Source organism: Conger conger, chromosome 14 (genome assembly GCF_963514075.1).
Source record: "Conger conger chromosome 14, fConCon1.1, whole genome shotgun sequence".
Lineage (NCBI taxonomy): Eukaryota > Metazoa > Chordata > Actinopteri > Anguilliformes > Congridae > Conger > Conger conger.
Window position 1 is genome coordinate 46,757,914 of NC_083773.1, and position 20,178 is coordinate 46,778,091.

The 20,178-nt window shown below is 47.2% G+C and overlaps 1 protein-coding gene across 4 annotated transcripts in view; it reads right to left on the reverse strand.

Moving 5' to 3' along the window:
- Positions 1–1,332: 1,332 nt before the first annotated feature.
- Positions 1,333–20,178, reverse strand: part of LOC133110447 (protein phosphatase 1 regulatory inhibitor subunit 16B-like) — a 43,196-nt gene continuing 24,350 nt past the window's right edge. Inside the window, exons 2-4 of one of the 4 annotated variants that reach the window (XM_061220563.1) lie at positions 16,826–17,216; positions 15,703–15,780; positions 1,333–1,486 (exon numbers count right to left, since the gene is read on the reverse strand). In XM_061220563.1, coding sequence (XP_061076547.1) covers positions 15,716–15,780; positions 16,826–17,093 — 333 coding nt within the window. In that variant the 5' untranslated portion in view covers positions 17,094–17,216 and the 3' untranslated portion in view covers positions 1,333–1,486; positions 15,703–15,715. Of the gene's footprint in view, positions 1,487–15,702; positions 15,781–16,825; positions 17,220–19,731; positions 19,919–20,178 lie in introns of those variants that run through there. The other 3 variants (XM_061220562.1, XM_061220559.1, XM_061220560.1) reach the window with 3 other exon arrangements.

Below are 20,178 nucleotides of genomic sequence, written 5' to 3' on the forward strand. Positions count from 1 at the left end.
GCTGAGGCTCATGTGTCTGCTCCCTTGCTAAGAAACACTCTGAAGAACAGCCTAGTCCATCTGTCCTGCTTACCCCGCCCATTCCTGTCACCGACCACCAGGAACAGGCCATATTCCCACCTGGGACAGTCTGAAAAATGTAACCCGTATGCACCCAAATACGGTGGTGTCTCGACTGAAACAGAGCCTCCTGCAGATTATAGATGTATCATTTCAGGAGTATTTTGTAACAAAGGATTTTTAATGATTCAGTGAGTTTCTGTCCTTCCCCGTCCCCCACACTCTCCCACAGGGTCAACGGTGGGACAGTCTAGAAATAGCTACCGAAATATGCGCTGATTCAGCTGCCCCTGCCTGTGGCCACCAGGCGATCAGTCCCACACCTTTCCCAGAGCAGACATTCTACTGCTCTGAGCCTCCACCAGGGAGTGAACACATCCCAAATGAAAGTACAGTCAAAACGGGAGAGGCACAGGTGGCTTTCTACCAGACCTGGGTCAAATTATGGATATGATAAATCATCAGTTTTTGTAACCGGTTACCATCCCATTTTTTAAATGCTTAACCTGTTAACTGATACTGCTTATGACCGCTAGGGGTCGTATCTTTTATTTTTTTTATTTTTTTTTTACTGAATTACTGAGAAATTTAATTGCATTTTCAAACTTTATTTTATATTCCAATGCATTTTACATGGCGTGGGACAATCGTGGTGGTGAGATTAATGTGTCCATTTTTCATTGAAAGCGGGGAATTTTCGCTGTCAATATCCAATGGATGAATAGCTAATGATGATGTATTGCTTTATTTATTTTTATGTAGATACTGCATAGTGGAAAGCGAACTTAGTGAACTAACATCTACAGATTTAAAACATACTGAAATGATTTGAGAACAATAGTACCGTTGCATTCAATTCCATGCGGTGTTTGCATTCTTAACCCTCTGAAATGGCCACCGATTGCTTGTGGACAGCGTATTGTATCCAAAACAGGTATGTTTGACCCAGGTCTGCTTTGCACACAGAGGAATGTAAGAGCCATGTTAACAAATCCCTTAACCTTAACTGGATACCTGAAATACAATCCCCTTTAATGCTTTGTGTTCATCATTTAGTTGACCTTTATTTAACCAGGAAAAACCTCACCGAGATTAAACATTTCAAGAGTGTGCAGACCAAGACCAGCAACAGCATACAGAACCAATTACAGACAATAAAAATGAGAACACAAAGTAAATATTTTAAAAAAGGTGTAATTGAATGATAACCAGGAACAAAACAATAACAGCAGTGAAAACAGGAAAGCCATTATTCAAGTACAGGACCAGAAAGGGACAGATAAGCTTATCCAAAACAACCAATGGCAGGCTGCTGGGCTAGACTCCAAGTCCCTGAAGCTGACTTAAAAGCACCAAGCGAGAGCAGCTCCTGGAGATTCAAAGCCTTGTGTGTGCTCAGTGAAGGCAGGTGAAGGATCGATGGACACTGGAGAAATGGCACACAGATCACAGAGAGATTATTCTGTGAAGGTGAGACAGAACATATCAAAATGATGTTATTTCAGGGGACTTTGGAACATTGTCAAATACTGCTGGGATAACATGAATCATCAGGTTTTGCAGAAATGTGTGGAGTGTGTGGTGCCAGCTCGATGTTGCTATGACATACTAAGAAAGACTGAAGTTCATGTACATTTTTCAAATATTAAACTTTTAGCTCAAATTGTTGCTGATAGTATAATTTGTAATTAAAATGTTTGTAGATTAGAAAATAATGAAAAATATAAGCATTTTCACTGGTGTACTTAGACTTTTGGACCACTGGTGTACTCAGACTTTTGGACCACTGGTGTACTCAGACTGTTGGACCACTGGTGTACTCAGACTGTTGCACCACTGGTGTACTCAGACTGTTGGACCACTGTAAGTCCAACAATGTGTAAACTGAGCATCTCAACCTGCTGGCTCTCCATCAGGTCAGACCTGACCTGTTAAGACCATGTCAATACCAGGTCAGACCTGCCCTGTCAACACCATGTCAATACCTGGTCAGACCTGACCTGTCAACACCATGTCAACACCTGGGATTCTACAGATACATGGATGTACCTGACCTGTCAACACCATGTCAACACCAGGTCAGACCTGCCCTGTCAACACCATGTCAACGCCATGTCAATACCTGGTCAGACCTGACCTGTCAACACCATGTCAATACCTGGTCAGACCTGACCTGTCAACACCATGTCAATACCTGGTCAGACCTGACCTGTCAACACCATGTCAATACCTGGGATTCTACAGATACATGGATGTGCTGCTGGATTTTGAGATTGACAGAAACCCAATGAAATGAATGGCAGCAAAGCTTTATTAATCTCTCTCACGCAGGAAGTCCAATCTCACTAATGTACATTTGTACGTTTTTTTTTATCAGAACGCGGTATAACAGATGATGGCATTTTGTAATCCAGATTTATATAGGCCTTTTTATATAAGCCCATGCATGGTTTTTAACAAAGTTCAACACAGTTTGCACGATTCACAGGCACTATTGACAGAAAGCACAGTTTGCGGGATTCACAGGCACTAAGGACCACCAGGGTTCAGGACCCGGTCGTGACCGAGCATCCCTGCAGTTCTTCCAACCAATTTTGTTTTGTCCCCCTCATTGGAATGTTCACTTGAGTCCAGTGCACCCACGGCAGCACCTTGTGCCCGTTGGGCCGCTAACGCACACTCAGGTGAGGCCGCTAACGCACACACCGCTAACGCTGCTAACACACACTCCGCTAATGCCACTAAAGCACACTCAGATGAGGCCGCTAACGCACACTCCGCTAACGCTGCTAACACACACTCCGCTAATGCCACTAAAGCACACTCAGATGAGGCCGTTAACGCACACTCAGGTGAGGCCACTAACGCACACTCAGGTGAGGCCACTAACGCACACTCAGGTGAGGCCGCTAACACTGCTAACGCACACTCAGGTGAGGCCGCTAACGCACACTCAGGTGAGGCCGCTAACGCACACTCAGGTGAGGTCGCTAACGCACACTCAGGTGAGGCCGCTAACGCACACCAGCGAGCTTGCCCAGCAGGGAACAACATGCCTCCATACACATCTGTAAACCACAATCAAAATGGTGGACGCATAATTTCCTCTGCACGTGACAGAGGGTCAGCAACCTGTGTTACTTATGAAATACAGAGCGTGCATATTGAAGGTATACTTTAAACGCCACCCATCCCCGCCGCGAATCCCCAGCAGAGGTGCTGATTACACCTGCTCTCCCGCAGCTTCTCAGCCGAAACTGTGAGATACGTTCTCCCCCCACCACTGTGAAATCCACTCAGAGGTCTGGGTAAAAACAGGAACAACAGCGATCCTGGGATCAACAGCGTCCATGAGGCCCAGATCCACAGGAGTCCCCATCGCGTGTCCTGTGGCTCTTCAACAGAAACCCAGAGCCAGAGAACAAAGGGCTTCGAGTGAGCGGGAAGTCTTTTACAGGAAGAGAAACCTGCTACCACGCACAGCAGCTCTCAGATAACTATGATCTCTACAGAGCACTGCAGATGAGTCACACCCCCCCAGCCCACCTCAACCCCCCTCCCCCCACACCGCTACCCTCACTAGGCTGTTGATGGCAAAGCAACAGGTGCAACAACGGCGTCCATCTGAGCTGAAAAATGATTCCCACTACACTTCATTAGAGATTGACCGATACACACATAAGCACAGTGTTCTCATGCCCATGTGTGCTAACACACTCTATGGTGCCAAGGGTAACAAAAACACCGAAATTTAAGAGGGAACTTGAACCAAAAATCATAGTTTTCCGTGTTCATTCTGACCTACAGAACTATTGCAGCCAGTTGCTTTTTACGTGTTAAACCTTATTTCATCTGTATCAGCAAACACATGCATGAAAAAAGCAGTGGTGTAAGTTGGATGCAGCTCCTCCTTTAATCATGTAAGTGAACAGAGGAGTGTGCAGCATTATGGTGCCAAATCACTAATTCTCTCTCCATTTCTGAAGCTAAGACAAGTGAAGTTACGGTTTTGTGGTTTCCGTTAAATGTAATGAAAAATAAAAATTCCATTTTACAGCGTCTCGTTTGCTCAGTTCCCAGCCATACCAGTGCAGGGTTATGTAGAGTCCCAGATGCTACAGGATTTAGCCACAAACACAGGCTCAGGCCCCATAATCACAGGTATGCGCTTGGCCGTGTTAAGGCCCGGAGACACCAAACCGACGGTCAGCCGTCGGACGTCGGTGGCGCCCTGTCGGCCGAGTCTTTCCGGTGTGTCCCGCACGCCGACACTCCGTCGGCGTGTTTTGGAGGGCTCCGACGCCGATTCAACATGTTGCCCCCGGAGCCGTCGATGAGAGAGAGCTCTCTGATTGGCTGTCCAGGTAGCGAATCAGTGCACGAGAAGAGAAACGGAAGCGACAAAAGCAAGCAAACGAGGAAGTCAAGAAGTTACTATCACTACCAGACATAATTTTCGATTAGTATTACTAAATAGCGAGAGAACAAGGAAATTGCTGCAAATTGTTTGTTGTGAGCAAGACAATGGCTGCTTCTAGGTCCAACGCAATGCAAACGCATTCCCCGGTCTTCTGGTTTCCATTTTTTGAAAGACAAATACAGACTACCGCCACCTGCTGGTGTGGAGAGTTATTACCTCTCATGCAGGCGCAGAACGTACGTGCAACTCGGCCGTCGGCGGACCGTCGTTGCGGTGTGTTCGGCACAGCCAACATTAATGACGCGTATTGACGCGAGGCGATCTTTGTCGGCGCTCCGCAGGCCGACCGTCGGTTTGGTGTGTCCAGGCCTTCAAGAAAACTGGAGGAAGTGGCAAAGAAATGGCCGTCCCAAAGCAGCCCACAGGTTCTCTGATTGGCCAACGTCCCAAAGGGACTTTGACCGTGGAATGTTGGTGCCAGACATTTGAGTATTGCAGAAACTGCTGATCTCATGGGATTTTCACACAGTATTCTGTGGTTGAGTTTACAGTGAATGGTGTGAAAAACAAAAAAACAGTGCACGGCACTGTTGGCAAAAATGTCTTGTTAATGAGGAGAGGTCAGAGAGGTCAGAGGAGAAGGCCCCGACAGGTTCAAGCTAACAGGAAGGCAAAAGTAACTCAAAACAACCACAAATTACAACAGAGATATGCAACCACATCTCCGACCACACAATATATCAAACCTTAAAGTGGATGGGCTACAGTAGCAGAAGACCAATAAGTCTAATAAATATATCTAATAAATATCAAATAAAGTGGTTATGTAGTAGTAGCTTCGACGACAGTTCAGAGAAAGAGTTGCATCCTTACTGATTTCCCCAGTCAGAGCCAGACCTTCTTCACCAAACAGAGAATACAGTGCAGTGGAAAGTGGAAAGCATTGTTAGAAAATGAAGTCTAATCTTCTTTGTTCCAGAAGGAGGAACATGCTAAAATGGCCCAAATGGCAGCCCCTTTACTGTATCATCACCAGAAGGTCAAAGGTCAAAGGTCATGGCATCTGGACCAGCTTCAATACAAAGCAGGCCCTCTGCATGCTAAGCAAGATGAGCAGGATATGCCCATGTCATCTAGGGACGTCCTTCAACCCGAAAGAATAACTTATTACACAAAAATCCTGAATGTTCTACCGGTTTATTACTTATTATTAGAGAAAAGCCATTAAAGTCGAGGACAAGGTTCTAAACAATAATGGCTGCCTTGATAGCCACAAGTTGCACACATTGCTTTCAGCCAGCATGAGTTCTCTCATATCATACTGGTTAATATTTATAGAGGGCTGAGAGGCAAAATAATGTCTGAACTCATTAGGGTTTTGGCCATTTTAATCCCTCAAGAAATGAGCAGGAAACAACACCTTTCACTGACCAGAAGGAAGATCTCTATCAGCAGAGCTTAATTTTCTCATCCTAGCCAATTACTGATTCTTGAATTGGAAAAGATAAGCAGTCCAATAGAGACATGAGATGAAATAAAATCACATCAAATGCAAACTATGTGACTGACCGAGGCCCTGCAAAAAAATGAAAAGCACTAGACAAAATGTCCGCCAAGATTCTGCATCCGACAAATCGAACTCCACTTTCCTGAACATGCCGCGATAATTAATGTGTCCGATTCACATTACTGCGGGTCTTCCAAAGGACACAAAGAGAGAATCCCCTGAGATAGGGGGGTGACTTTAAGCCCTGACAGCGAGTCCAAAAACCATTTCATGTGCCTGGCCTCTCGTTTTCTGAAAAATCTATCTACTACATTTATAACGGGCCCCCTGTCAGGGCAATCTTTCTGGGGGTGACAGTGTACCAATTGTGATTTTTGGGTGTCCCCCTTTAAGTATGTCACCATTTCAGAAAATAACATGTTCACAGAGAGCAAGTCCTTGTGTCACCAGTCCGGGCCTGTGGTCACACTCTGTGAATCTCCATATGTGGTGCTCTGCGGATCTCCATACGTGGTCACACTCTGTGGATCTCCAAATGTGGTCACACTCTGTGGATCTCCAAATGTGGTCACACTCTGCGGATCTCCATATGTGGTCACACTCTGTGGATCTCCATATGTGGTGCTCTGTGGATCTCCATATGTGGTCACACTCTGTGGATCTCCATATGTGATTACACTCTGCGGATCTCCATATGTGGTCACACTCTGTGGATCTCCAAATGTGGGTGGTCACACTCTGTGGATCTCCATATGTGGTCACACTCTGTGGATCTCCATATGTGGTGCTCTGTGGATCTCCATATGTGGTCACACTCTGCGGATCTCCATATGTGGTCACACTCTGTGGATCTCCATATGTGGTGCTCTGCGGATCTCCAAATGTGGTCACACTCTGTGGATCTCCATATGTGGTGCTCTGCGGATCTCCATATGTGGTCACACTCTGTGGATCTCCATATGTGGTGCTCTGTGGATCTCCATATGTGGTCACACTCTGTGGATCTCCATATGTGATCACACTCTGCGGATCTCCATATGTGGTCACACTCTGTGGATCTCCAAATGTGGGTGGTCACACTCTGTGGATCTCCATATGTGGTCACACTCTGTGGATCTCCATATGTGGTGCTCTGTGGATCTCCATATGTGGTCACACTCTGCGGATCTCCATATGTGTTCACACTCTGTGGATCTCCATGTGTGGTCACACTCTGTGGATCTCCATGTGTGGTCACACTCTGCGGATCTCCATATGTGGTCACACTCTGTGGATCTCCAAATGTGGTCACACTCTGTGGATCTCCATATGTGGTGCTCTGCGGATCTCCATATGTGGTCACACTCTGTGGATCTCCAAATGTGGTCACACTCTGTGGATCTCCATATGTGGTGCTCTGCGGATCTCCATATGTGCTCACACTCTGTGGATCTCCATATGTGATTACACTCTGCGGATCTCCATATGTGGTCACACTCTGTGGATCTCCAAATGTGGTCACACTCTGTGGATCTCCAAATGTGGTCACACTCTGTGGATCTCCATATGTGGTGCTCTGCGGATCTCCATATGTGCTCACATTCTGTGGATCGCCAAATGTGGTCACACTCTGTGGATCTCCAAATGTGGTCACACTCTGTGGATCTCCATATGTGGTCACACTCTGTGGATCTCCATATGTGGTGCTCTGTGGATCTCCATATGTGGTCACACTCTGCGGATCTCCATATGTGGTCACACTCTGTGGATCTCCATATGTGGTGCTCTGCGGATCTCCAAATGTGGTCACACTCTGTGGATCTCCATATGTGGTGCTCTGCGGATCTCCAAATGTGGTCACACTCTGTGGATCTCCATATGTGGTGCTCTGCGGATCTCCATATGTGGTCACACTCTGTGGATCTCCAAATGTGGTCACACTCTGTGGATCTCCAAATGTGGTCACACTCTGTGGATCTCCAAATGTGGTCACACTCTGTGGATCTCCATATGTGGTGCTCTGCGGATCTCCATATGTGGTGCTCTGCGGATCTCCATATGTGGTCACACTCTGTGGATCTCCATATGTGGTCACACTCTGTGGATCTCCAAATGTGGTCACACTCTGTGGATCTCCAAATGTGGTCACACTCTGTGGATCTCCATATGTGGTGCTCTGCGGATCTCCATATGTGGTGCTCTGCGGATCTCCATATGTGGTCACACTCTGTGGATCTCCATATGTGATCACACTCTGCGGATCTCCATATGTGGTCACACTCTGTGGATCTCCAAATGTGGGTGGTCACACTCTGTGGATCTCCATATGTGGTCACACTCTGTGGATCTCCATATGTGGTGCTCTGTGGATCTCCATATGTGGTCACACTCTGTGGATCTCCATGTGTGGTCACACTCTGTGGATCTCCAAATGTGGTCACACTCTGTGGATCTCCATATGTGGTGCTCTGCGGATCTCCATATGTGGTCACACTCTGTGGATCTCCAAATGTGGTCACACTCTGTGGATCTCCATATGTGGTGCTCTGTGGATCTCCATATGTGCTCACACTCTGTGGATCTCCATATGTGATTACACTCTGCGGATCTCCATATGTGGTCACACTCTGTGGATCTCCAAATGTGGTCACACTCTGTGGATCTCCAAATGTGGTCACACTCTGTGGATCTCCATATGTGGTGCTCTGCGGATCTCCATATGTGCTCACACTCTGTGGATCGCCAAATGTGGTCACACTCTGTGGATCTCCAAATGTGGTCACACTCTGCGGATCTCCATATGTGGTCACACTCTGTGGATCTCCAAATGTGGTCACACTGTGGATCTCCATATGTGGTCACACTCTGTGGATCTCCATGTGTGGTCACACTCTGTGGATCTCCATGTGTGGTCATACTCTGTGGATCTCCATATGTGGTCACACTCTGTGGATCTCCATGTGTGGTCACATGGAGGATGGTGCTCTGTACACATCCACAGGCATTCTTCCTAAGCTGCTGGTGCCAGTCCTTCCTTCATATTACAGCCATATTACCAGACGCTCTTACTCAGAGCTTTGGAATTTTAACATATTATCAATTCATACAACCAGGTATTCACTGAAGCAACAACTCAGGCCCAAGGAACTTGCTCAAGAGTTACTTTGCAAGGTCCTACACAGACCAGGGTCAACTATGTAATAATTTTGGATTCAAATATACTTTTCTTTACTCAATTGATCTCGCCTGGACAATTGCGCCAAGAGAGAGGAAAATATTTTTTGAGAGTATTTCAAAGGTTTCAATACACCAGATAAACTAAAAAACTAAACAATTACACATTTTACCCAATGACACATTTTACCCAATCACACATTTTACCCAATCACACATTTCACCCAGGTCTGGTCCAGGTTGAGCCCGCAAGCTTTCGGTTTCAAACCCAGCTCCTTTCTAATGTCGCTACACTGCTGTCTCCCCAGTCTCCTCTGAGAACTTAATTCCCCGGTCCTACAGCCAGACTCCACCCAGGCCCTACAACCAGACTCCACCCAGGCCTTAATCCCCCGGTCCTACAGCCAGACTCCACCCAGGCCTTAATCCCCCAGTCCTACAGCCAGACTCCACCCAGACCTTAATCCCCGGTCCTACAGCCAGACTCCACCCAGGTAAAACGGGTTGCTAGCGTATTTTTTATGGTTTATATCTGTGTTACCTGAGATACTTACATCTTCAGAATTATTTGTCATTCACAACAAGTTGTATCGTTTTCTCTTCTTTTTTTTGCAAGTTCATTTTAAATCAATTTATTTTGTATAGTGTTTTTTTACAGACAACTGTCACAATGACGCTTTCAGAGAGAGCAGAAGGAATATTGTGCAGAAACCAAGCAGGCAAAACACCCATTAGAGAGAAAACCACTCAAATAGCAAAGAGAAAACAACTGGCCAAAGGGTAGACATGTCCGGAGGATCCCAGCTACAGAGGGGAGCCCATCCTCTATTGGCCCTGTGTACAGAGGGGAGCCCATCCTCTATTGGCCCTGTGTACAGTTACGGTGTAGGAACAGCACTTTCTGTCTTTAAATAATTTGTTAGCTGACAGTCGATTAAACTGAGCAGGGTACAATCCCCCCTGGAATGAAGTGGGCCTTGCTCAAAGGGCAAACAGGTGTGGATCTTATCATGGCGAGACCGGGCCTTGAACCACCAACCTTCCAGGTCTAAGTCATGTACCTTAGCCACTAGTCTACATGCTGCCCGATGCTGCAGCAGTGATCAGCCACACCACAGATGTGCCGGTTTAGACACTGGTCACATTAGAAGGGAAGTTGAGGGCCGGTTCAGGGAAGAGTGACGCGCACTTTCTCTCAAAACTCAACCAATTCCCATGAGTCAGTTTGTGCTCTCTGAACCACACACCCCGATGAGCCAGCAGAGGATAAAACAGTTGTTTACTTTCTTGTGTGCTGTACAGTCCACAGTACACAGTCTCTTCTGTCCTTTAAATGAGAGCTGCCCCTGTTCCTGGAGGTCTACTGTCCGGGTGGTTCACTCCAACCCTAACAAAGCACACCTCATTCAGCAGCTAGAGCAGGGCTGCCCAACCCTGTTCCAGGAAATATGCAGATTTGAGTCTGTTCTGTGAGAGGCATGCCGATTTGAGTCTGTTCTGTGAGAGGCATGCCGATTTGAGTCTGTTCTGTGAGAGGCGTGCAGATTTGAGTCTGTTCTGTGAGAGTGCAGATTTGTATGTATGCAAATGCATGTCCGTGTGTGTATGCGCACACGTGCAGGCGCACACACACCCACACGCATGTGTACAAACACGCACTCGCACAGACATATATATATATATACACACACAAACACACACACACACACACACACACACACACACACACACACACGCACACTTGCTCATAAACCCATACAGACACACACAGAAACACACACACACTCATAAACCCATACACACACAGAGAAACACACACACACATTTTTTATCGAGCTTCACTCCCAACGAGCAGCAGTACTTATTTCCTGATGAAACTCCAGAATGAGACTCTCTGGAGTGTGAGGATGAGAACAGATATCTCACCTTCCTAAATCAGCCGTGAGCCTGGGAGGGGCTGACTGGGGGAGCCACCCGGTCATATCAGCATCAGAGCAGGCCCCTTTAACGACCCCCCCCCCCCTGCCCCCAGCCCCCAGCCCCCAGCCCCCCTCTGTCAGCTGGAGGAGCACCATCAGAGCAGGCCCCTTTAACGACCACCCCCCCCCCCCTGCCCCCAGCCCCCTTCCATCAGCATCACAGAAAGCAATCTGAGCCCCATTACTCCCACAGCACACACAGGGGAGAGACATGTTCCACAGAGACAATTTAGGGGCGATTAGGGGGGAAACAGGGGGGTTAGTGGCCCCTACAGCAGCTTGTCCTGCCCCTGAACTACAGCCAAACAGAGGGGGGGGGTTGAGGAATGGTGGAGTCAGCAGCGCCCATCAGCGCACACCAGACCTGGGTCAAACACCTACTGCAACTGTACATTACATGCACGCCTGTAAATCTAACAAGCCATTCCGCAAATCTAACAAGCCATTCTGCAAATCGCTGAGAATCCCAACAAAATAGGTTACTGGCCAGAACATAGGTCCATATACTGTACAGCGGAATAACAGCTGGTGTGTGGTGAGCGTTCTGGCACAAAATGGCTGCTGTTGCATCACTCAGGTGGGTGCTGCACAGAAGCGTTGCACAACAAACATCAATCCGCACATCAAACATCAGTCCGCACAACTCCATGTGTGTGGACTACCCTGGGGGACGTGTCACTTCACCCTTTTTTTTTCTCCAGAAAACGATCACCGATGCCCAGAAATAAATGAATAGATTTTAATCTGGGCCAAGCCAACATGTGTGCCTCAGGAACAGGGAGTAGATCAGGAGAACCTGAGCCGGCCAGTTCACTGTGCTCACTGTGCTCACTGTGCTCCTGTGCTCACTGTGCTCCTGTGCTCACTGCGCTCCTGCGCTCACTGTGCTCCTGTGCTCACTGCGCTCACTGTGCTCCTGCGCTCACTGTGCTCCTGTGCTCCTGTGCTCCTGTGCTCACTGCGCTCCTGTGCTCACTGCGCTCCTGTGCTCACTGCGCTCACTGTGCTCACTGTGCTCCTGTGCTCCTGCGCTCCTGTGCTCACTGCACTCATGTGCTCACTGTGCTCACTGCGCTCACTGTGCTCACTGCGCTCCTGTGCTCACTGCGCTCACTGTGCTACTGTGCTCCTGCGCTCACTGTGCTCCTGCGCTCACTGCGCTCACTGCGCTCCTGTGCTCACTGTGCTCCTGTGCTCACTGCGCTCCTGTGCTCACTGTGCTCACTGCGCTCACTGTGCTCCTGTGCTCACTGCGCTCCTGTGCTCACTGCGCTCCTGCGCTCACTGTGCTCCTGTGCTCACTGCGCTCCTGTGCTCACTGTGCTCCTGCGCTCACTGTGCTCCTGTGCTCACTGCGCTCACTGTGCTCACTGTGCTCACTGCGCTCACTGTGCTCACTGTGCTCCTGTGCTCACTGTGCTCCTGTGCTCACTGCGCTCCTGTGCTCACTGTGCTCACTGCGCTCACTGCACTCATGTGCTCACTGTGCTCACTGCACTCACTGTGCTCACTGCGCTCCTGTGCTCACTGCGCTCCTGTGCTCACTGTGCTCACTGCGCTCCTGTGATCTTGTGCTCACTGCACTCATGTGCTCACTGTGCTCACTGTGCTCACTGTGCTCCTGTGCTCACTGCGCTCCTGTGGTTCTTTTCTTCCAAAACCCGGGGAGTATTGGAAAAATGCAGCGTATACAGAACTGTACCTTGAATTATTGTGCTGGTGCTTATTTCAAAGCTACGGCACACAGCTGGAATGGCTAGCCTACTTCAGGGACGCTTAAATCTGCCTCCGGAGGCCAGGAGTACTGCTGGTTTTCTTTTCTTCCTGATAGTTCATTGAACAAATGATCCCACGGATTGTTTCACCTGCAGTCTCAAGTTTATATCAGTCCTGATTCGAGGGCAAGAGTGACTTCAGTATTCCTCAGATATGTGATGCAAATTAAATAAACGATATGTCAATTATTCAGTCCAATACGGTTTTACAAGCATTGTGGCAGGGTTGTCAGAAGAGAGTGTATGATATGAGTATGCGATAAGAGTGTGCGATAAGAGTGTGCGATATGAGTGTGTGATATGAGTGTGTGATATGAGTGTAGGATATGAGTGTAGGATATGAGTGTGTGATAAGAGTGTGTGATATGAGTGTAGGATATCAGTGTAGGATATGAGTGAGTGATAAGAGTGTGTGATATGAGTGTAGGATATGAGTGTAGGATATGAGTGTGCGATAAGAGTGTGTGATATGAGTGTAGAATATGAGTGTAGGAAATGAGTGTAGGATATAAGTGTAGGATATGAGTGTGCGATAAGAGTGTGCGATAAGAGTGTGCGATATGAATGTAGGATATGAGTGTAGGATATGAGTGTGCGATAAGAGTGTGTGATATGAGTGTGTGATATGAGTGTGCGATAAGAGTGTGTGATATGAGTGTAGGATATGAGTGTAGGATATGAGTGTGCAATATGAGTGTAGGATATGAGTGTGCGATTGCAGACCTTCGTCCATTTCACGCTTGTTTTCTTCAGGCTGTGAAACACTTCTAGCTGTCTGATAGTTCTGATACAGACGGGCTGCGTGAGGTATGCATGTTGAGCTACATTTTATAAGAAAATACGAAAGAGCATTAATTATCTCAGGTCATAAATAAAAATAAATCTAAATACCTCCCATGCGGCCTTACTTGAGCTAAAAAAATTGAATTTGTCAAGGCTAGCTACCAAATTGCTACTTTAGCAGCATGACAACAACAGGGGAAATAACATCAATATACAAAATAATATAGAATTAGATGCAGAGTGGCAGAACATATGAATAAGCTACTGCAGATCAGAACTGACAGAAACTCAACATCAAAACTAAACGCTAGGTAAGTCACAACAGAGGCTGAATAATGTGCTTGCTTAGTACAGACACTGCTAGAAGTATCTTTGACTGTCACGCACAACCACACTCACTCAGTCGATGGCTGGCACGCACGCACACACACATACACACACACACACACACACGCACCTGCACGCACGCACACACGCACGCACGCATGCACGCACACACACGCGCCAAGCCAAGCCTGAACCAATGAGGAAGTTGGGTAAAAAAGGAAAGAAAAGAAAAAGACTCAAATGGTGGTAAGAAAAATCCCAGGAGGAACCTGCTATCGAGCAGGAGTCAATATTAATAATTAGATCCAGAAATGCAAAGATGGATCTATCAGAGCAAATACTCAAATTGGTTGGGCAGGTTACAGCCCAGTATTAAGCAACAGCAATAACCATAAGACTAACTGTCAAAAGAAGGCCCTAGACAAGATTTGCGGTGCATTTAGCATTCACCATCCAATCATTAAGAGAAATAAACCTAGACTCAACCCTGAAAGCCAGTCAGCGCATATCCACACGGTGTATTCAGAGGCACTCGCAGTGAGGAGCCGAACATGGCTACGCTCCTGATAGAGCCACAGTTACCGTGGCGAAGGAGGCCTCCACACCACTTTCCCGCCCATCTTAACACCGCTGCATAGTCTGTGTGCAGAGAGAGAAGGCTGAACAAGGTCTGACCCAAATTCGATTATTTAGCCGGGATTTCTCAGAGGAGACGCTTGCCCTGCTCAGAGATTTCATTACATGCAGGCAGGAAGAAAACACTGACCTTGCGTCTTTAACATGGACCGCACCGTCTCCACACCACTTTCATAAATCTGTTAGTGAAAACACTTTCACCTTTCCTGTGATTTTCTGGCTCGCAAAACACTCAAAGGAATGTTTTCAGGAAACAGTAAACATCATAAACAACATCCTGGGCATCCGACAGGACTGTCTTGGGAAATCCAGTACCACTACGGCACCGGTTCCCATACGACCGGAACCAACCGGGCCTGTTGGTACCGTTAGTAAGCTAGCTATTGTTGAAGCTATACTCAGTTCAAAATGTTAAAATCGAAAGGGAATAAATTATAAAGAGCAAAGTATAATTTAAACAAATAAAGCTGGGAAATATACATTTTTCATGACTTACCTAGACTAGATGTTTAATTTCATTTTCATTTTTGTGCAAATTGGCTTGGTTTCCATGGTACCATAACGTGTTAGCTTAGCATAAAGACTTGAAACCTTTAAGCGAAGACATATACCTCAAAGCAACTCTGAAGCCATCTTATTTGCACAAGGTATCATGTGTATTTGAAATACACGTGCGGGAATTTCTTTAAGAAAACGAGAGACGTTGTTTTCGGAGAAGTTAGACAGTTGGAACTATAACCGCTGAACACACATGCATCCTTCTCTCCTTACCTTACCTTTAGAAGGTGTGCAGATCACTGCACTCAACCAGCGGAAAACTGGAGGATACATGTGAAATGAAAATGAAACTGAACATCTAGCCAAAGTCTGAAAAAATATATATTTCCCAAAATGTTGGTGTTTTCCTTTGAACTGTCTAATTTCTTTGCCTTCGCACCAAAAAGACATTCTTTAATGTCATAGTTTGCTCTTTATTTTAAAGAAGGCATTGGTTCAGGCACCGCTACCATTTTAAAAGTATCAATTCAGCATCCATATCAGCAAAATCTAAACGCAACCCACCCCTAGATCTCTTTTAAGGTTTAGGGCAGGTAGACGATATGTTTGCTGAATCGGTGCAGGGCTGGGGGTGCCTGTGGGCTGTGGAGTGAAAAGAAGCAGAAAGACGTCAGAAAAGGAGGGTGAAAGCATTTTTAAACAGGAGGGTCTGAGCAGTGACTAAGCTAAAATCTCTTACATTCCACAAGTAACTGGGTCAGCCTAATCCACAAGGCAAGGCAATTCATTTTCAGTTCAGTTCAATTTGATTTAATTCAGCTCAGTTCAGTTTGGTTCAGTTTTATTCAGTATAAGGCTGTTGGTTCATGGCATGCAGTAAAGAATGCTCAGTCCCCTTAAACCACCTGTCCCAGCCAGTCAGAGGTCAGCAGGGTTGGAGTGTAGGCTACATTCATGGCTGGTCGGGGGCTGACCAGGTCTTGGATCCTAGCTCGTTCTAGCCCTGCCCACATCAGGATCACTGTTCATGACAATGGCACCAGTAACCACCACGTCTCCCACATTTAACTGGCTACACTGGCCCCTGTGTATCATTCAGAGAATGCTACCAGTGCATACTCCCACTTTTTTCAGACACTGACGCTAATGAAGCTAGCCGACGGGTGATACAGGTTTCACGTAGAACAGCACAGTTGTGCATTGCTTACAAACTCTTGTTTGTATGCAGACTACATTACATGTATTGAACAAATACTTTTATCCAAAGAGCCATACAAAAAGTACATACCAAGGTCAGAGAACAAACTAAAGAACAGGTTGGATAAAGAACAATTCTCATTGGATTGGCTGTACAGCCATGACCAAAATTCTAGTACATAAGGTAGACAGGCCAAATCTGTAAGCAATAAGGTCAGGAACTACAAATAATACTAAAATACAAATTCAGTAGTACTAGATTAAAGTACGAAATACAACAAAGGGCTTAATATAGAGACAGGTGAATAACAGGAGAGTGTTCAGTCTAGTCTTCAGACTGCAGAGGGAAACGGGCAGCGAGGAAGCAGAATGGGGAGGTGGTTCCACCACCGTGCAGCTCGGGTGCAGAAGCTCCAGTCAGGAATAAGCGACATTTACATGAACATTGGGGGGAGAGCAGAGGGACAGGAGAGAGGAGGATGAGGCCTACCTTCCTCGGAGTCGTTGCGTGCGGAGGCCTCCAGCAGGGCCACGCTGGCGGAGAAGGACACGCGCTTCCGGCCGTCCAGGGCGGAGGGGGGGGGCAGGCCCCCCCGCCGTTTCTCGGCCTTGCGCTTCCTGCTCTGCATCTCCTTCTCATAGAGCGCCCAGCGCTTCAGCTGCTGTGAGCGCCGCCTCTGTGCCGCCCGGAGCCGCTCCAGACTCGGCACCTTCTCCAACTGCTGCAGCTCGTTCAGCAGCTCCACGTGATTGGCCATGCTGCTGCGAGGGGGCGGGGCGAGCGGGTCAGCCAGGGTCGGGGGGGAGTGTTAGCAAGGGCTGCTCCTCCGCGGGTGCCCGCCTGCCATCGTGTGCCTGGGCTCAGCTCCGGCCGGCCCCACCTGCTGGGAGGGAGGAGGTACTGCAGTCAGCCAACCTGCCTGTAGCATCTAAAGGCTCTGTGTGCAGCTAGCCAACCTGTCTGTAGCATCTAAAGGCTCTACGTGCAGCTAGCCAACCTGTCTGTAGCATCTAAAGGCTCTGTGTGCAGCTAGCCAACCTGTCTGTAGCATCTAAAGGCTCTGTGTGCAGCTAGCCAACCTGTCTGTAGCATCTAAAGGCTCTACGTGCAGCTAGCCAACCTGTCTGTAGCATCTAAAGGCTCTACGTGCAGCCAGCCAACCTGTCTGTAGCATCTAAAGGCTCTATGTGCAGCTAGCCAACCTATCTGTAGCATCTAAAGGCTCTACGTGCAGCTAGCCAACCTGTCTGTAGCATCTAAAGCCTCTACGTGCAGCTAGCCAACCTGTCTGTAGCATCTAAAGCCTCTACGTGCAGCTAGCCAACCTGTCTGTAGCATCTAAAGGCTGTGTGCAGCTAGCCAACCTGCCTGTAACATCTTCAGGGCGTGTTCGGTTAGCAGAAAAAGGGGGCATAAATGGAAATTGACGAAGGATAAATTCCGCACAGATAATAGGAAGTATGTTTTCACACAGAGAGTGGTCACTGCGTGGAATAGCTTGCCAGAACATGTAGTGGACACAGAAACACTGGGAGTCTTCAAGACCAGGCTTGATACAGCGCTAGATACTATTTAACTTTTAGGCAAACTAAGCAGTAGATACACTTTAGTGGTAGGAAAAGGCAAGCATTGCTGGGCTGAATGCCCTGCTCTTGTCATTGTTATGTTATCTGCACACTCTAGGTGCAGTTAGCCACCCTGCCTGTAGCATCTAAAGGCTCTGTGTGCAGCTAGCCAACTGGCCTATAGCATCTAAAGCCTCTGTGAGCAGCTAGCCAACCTGTCTGTAGCATCTAAAGGCTCTACGTGCAGCTAGCCAACCTGTCTGTAGCATCTAAAGCCTCTACGTGCAGCTAGCCAACCTGTCTGTAGCATCTAAAGGCTGTGTGCAGCTAGCCAACCTGCCTGTAACATCTTCAGGGCGTGTTCGGTTAGCAGAAAAAGGGGGCATAAATGGAAATTGACGAAGGATAAATTCCGCACAGATAATAGGAAGTATGTTTTCACACAGAGAGTGGTCACTGCGTGGAATAGCTTGCCAGAACATGTAGTGGACACAGAAACACTGGGAGTCTTCAAGACCAGGCTTGATACAGCGCTAGATACTATTTAACTTTTAGGCAAACTAAGCAGTAGATACACTTTAGTGGTAGGAAAAGGCAAGCATTGCTGGGCTGAATGCCCTGCTCTTGTCATTGTTATGTTATCTGCACACTCTAGGTGCAGTTAGCCACCCTGCCTGTAGCATCTAAAGGCTCTGTGTGCAGCTAGCCAACTGGCCTATAGCATCTAAAGCCTCTGTGAGCAGCTAGCCAACCTGTCTGTAGCATCTAAAGGCTCTACGTGCAGCTAGCCAACCTGTCTGTAGCATCTAAAGGCTCTACGTGCAGCTAGCCAACCTGTCTGCAGTATCTAAAGGCTCTACGTGCAGCTAGCCAACCTGTCTGCAGTATCTAAAGGCTCTACGTGCAGCTAGCCAACCTGTCTGTAGCATCTAAAGGCTCTACGTGCAGCTAGCCTACCTGTCTGTAGCATCTAAAGCCTCTGTGTGCAGCTAGCCAACCAGCCTATATCATCTAAAGGCTCTGTGAGCAGCTAGCCAACCTGTCTGTAGCATCTAAAGGCTCTACGTGCAGCTAGCCAACCTGTCTGTAGCATCTAAAGGCTCTGTGAGCAGCTAGCCAACCTGTCTATAGCATCTAAAGGCTCTTGTTGGCTGAAACAGCTTAAGTTCCATTTCCCCACAAAGTCTGATACCCTAGTCACGGAGAGTCACAGGGTCTAGAGTTTTAACTTATTAGTCATTACACAATAGATCAGTTAAAGCAACCAAAGACCCACAACACCAGAAGCCTGTTTCACAAAGCAGGATTACTGAGTTGTGGAACAACTAACTACACTGAGTAAAACCCAAAACAGCTATTTTTACTTCAGTTCATTTCCTGATTTGGGAGGGTTTCAGGTTTCACTCAGTGCAGTTATCCAGCTAACTGGCAGAACTGACTGCCAACTTTAAGGTAAAAACAGAAGCCCTGGAGCTCAGGAAAGAAGGCTTCTGCTGTAGGATGTCAACATCCGTCTCCAGACCAGCAGCATTCACTCTTGTCCTTGGAGAAACACAGAATTTGCAGGTTTTCATTGTTACTTGGCACTTGATCGATTAAAGCTGTCAATTTCACAGTTGCCTCACCTCACCTGATTTCTTGGGTCTGAATTGGATTTCCAGGTGTAAACAAAAGCGAACAGAACTTGCGGCCTCCCAGGAGACAGACACACTCACACACACTCACACACACTCACACACGGAAACCAATGGTCATATTTTCCCCTTTCGACAACTGCTCAGTGGAAAGAAAAAGCTTGACTAGCTCAATTAACACAAACTGCACACTCACACTTCAGAGATAGTCCAAGGGGGTTTCAGATCTCTACACCACTGCAGAGTTCCAGTACTTCACACACGTCCTGACAGAGATTTTGCACTTGGGGCAAAAGAAACCGAAAATCATTTTACGCTGAGGTTAGGAGAACCGTACCAATGGTGAGACGCTTTATATACCTCATCATCAAAACTTTCCAGTCGCACAGTTTACACCTGCCTTACATCCTGTCAAAGACAGACGCAAAGATAACCACTAGATTAACCACTTCCTGTGTATCCGGCATCCATCTTACAGCTCGCTCTGCACAACAAACTGTCGTGATGACAATAATCAGTTCTACTTCAAGAACAAATTTACTTTGTCTGACATGTTTATGGGGGATGTTCTCAGATTACAGCAGTGCATGTGACACATCTCTGGGCTGAGTCAGTACAATGTCAGTTGTCTGGCTGGGTCACT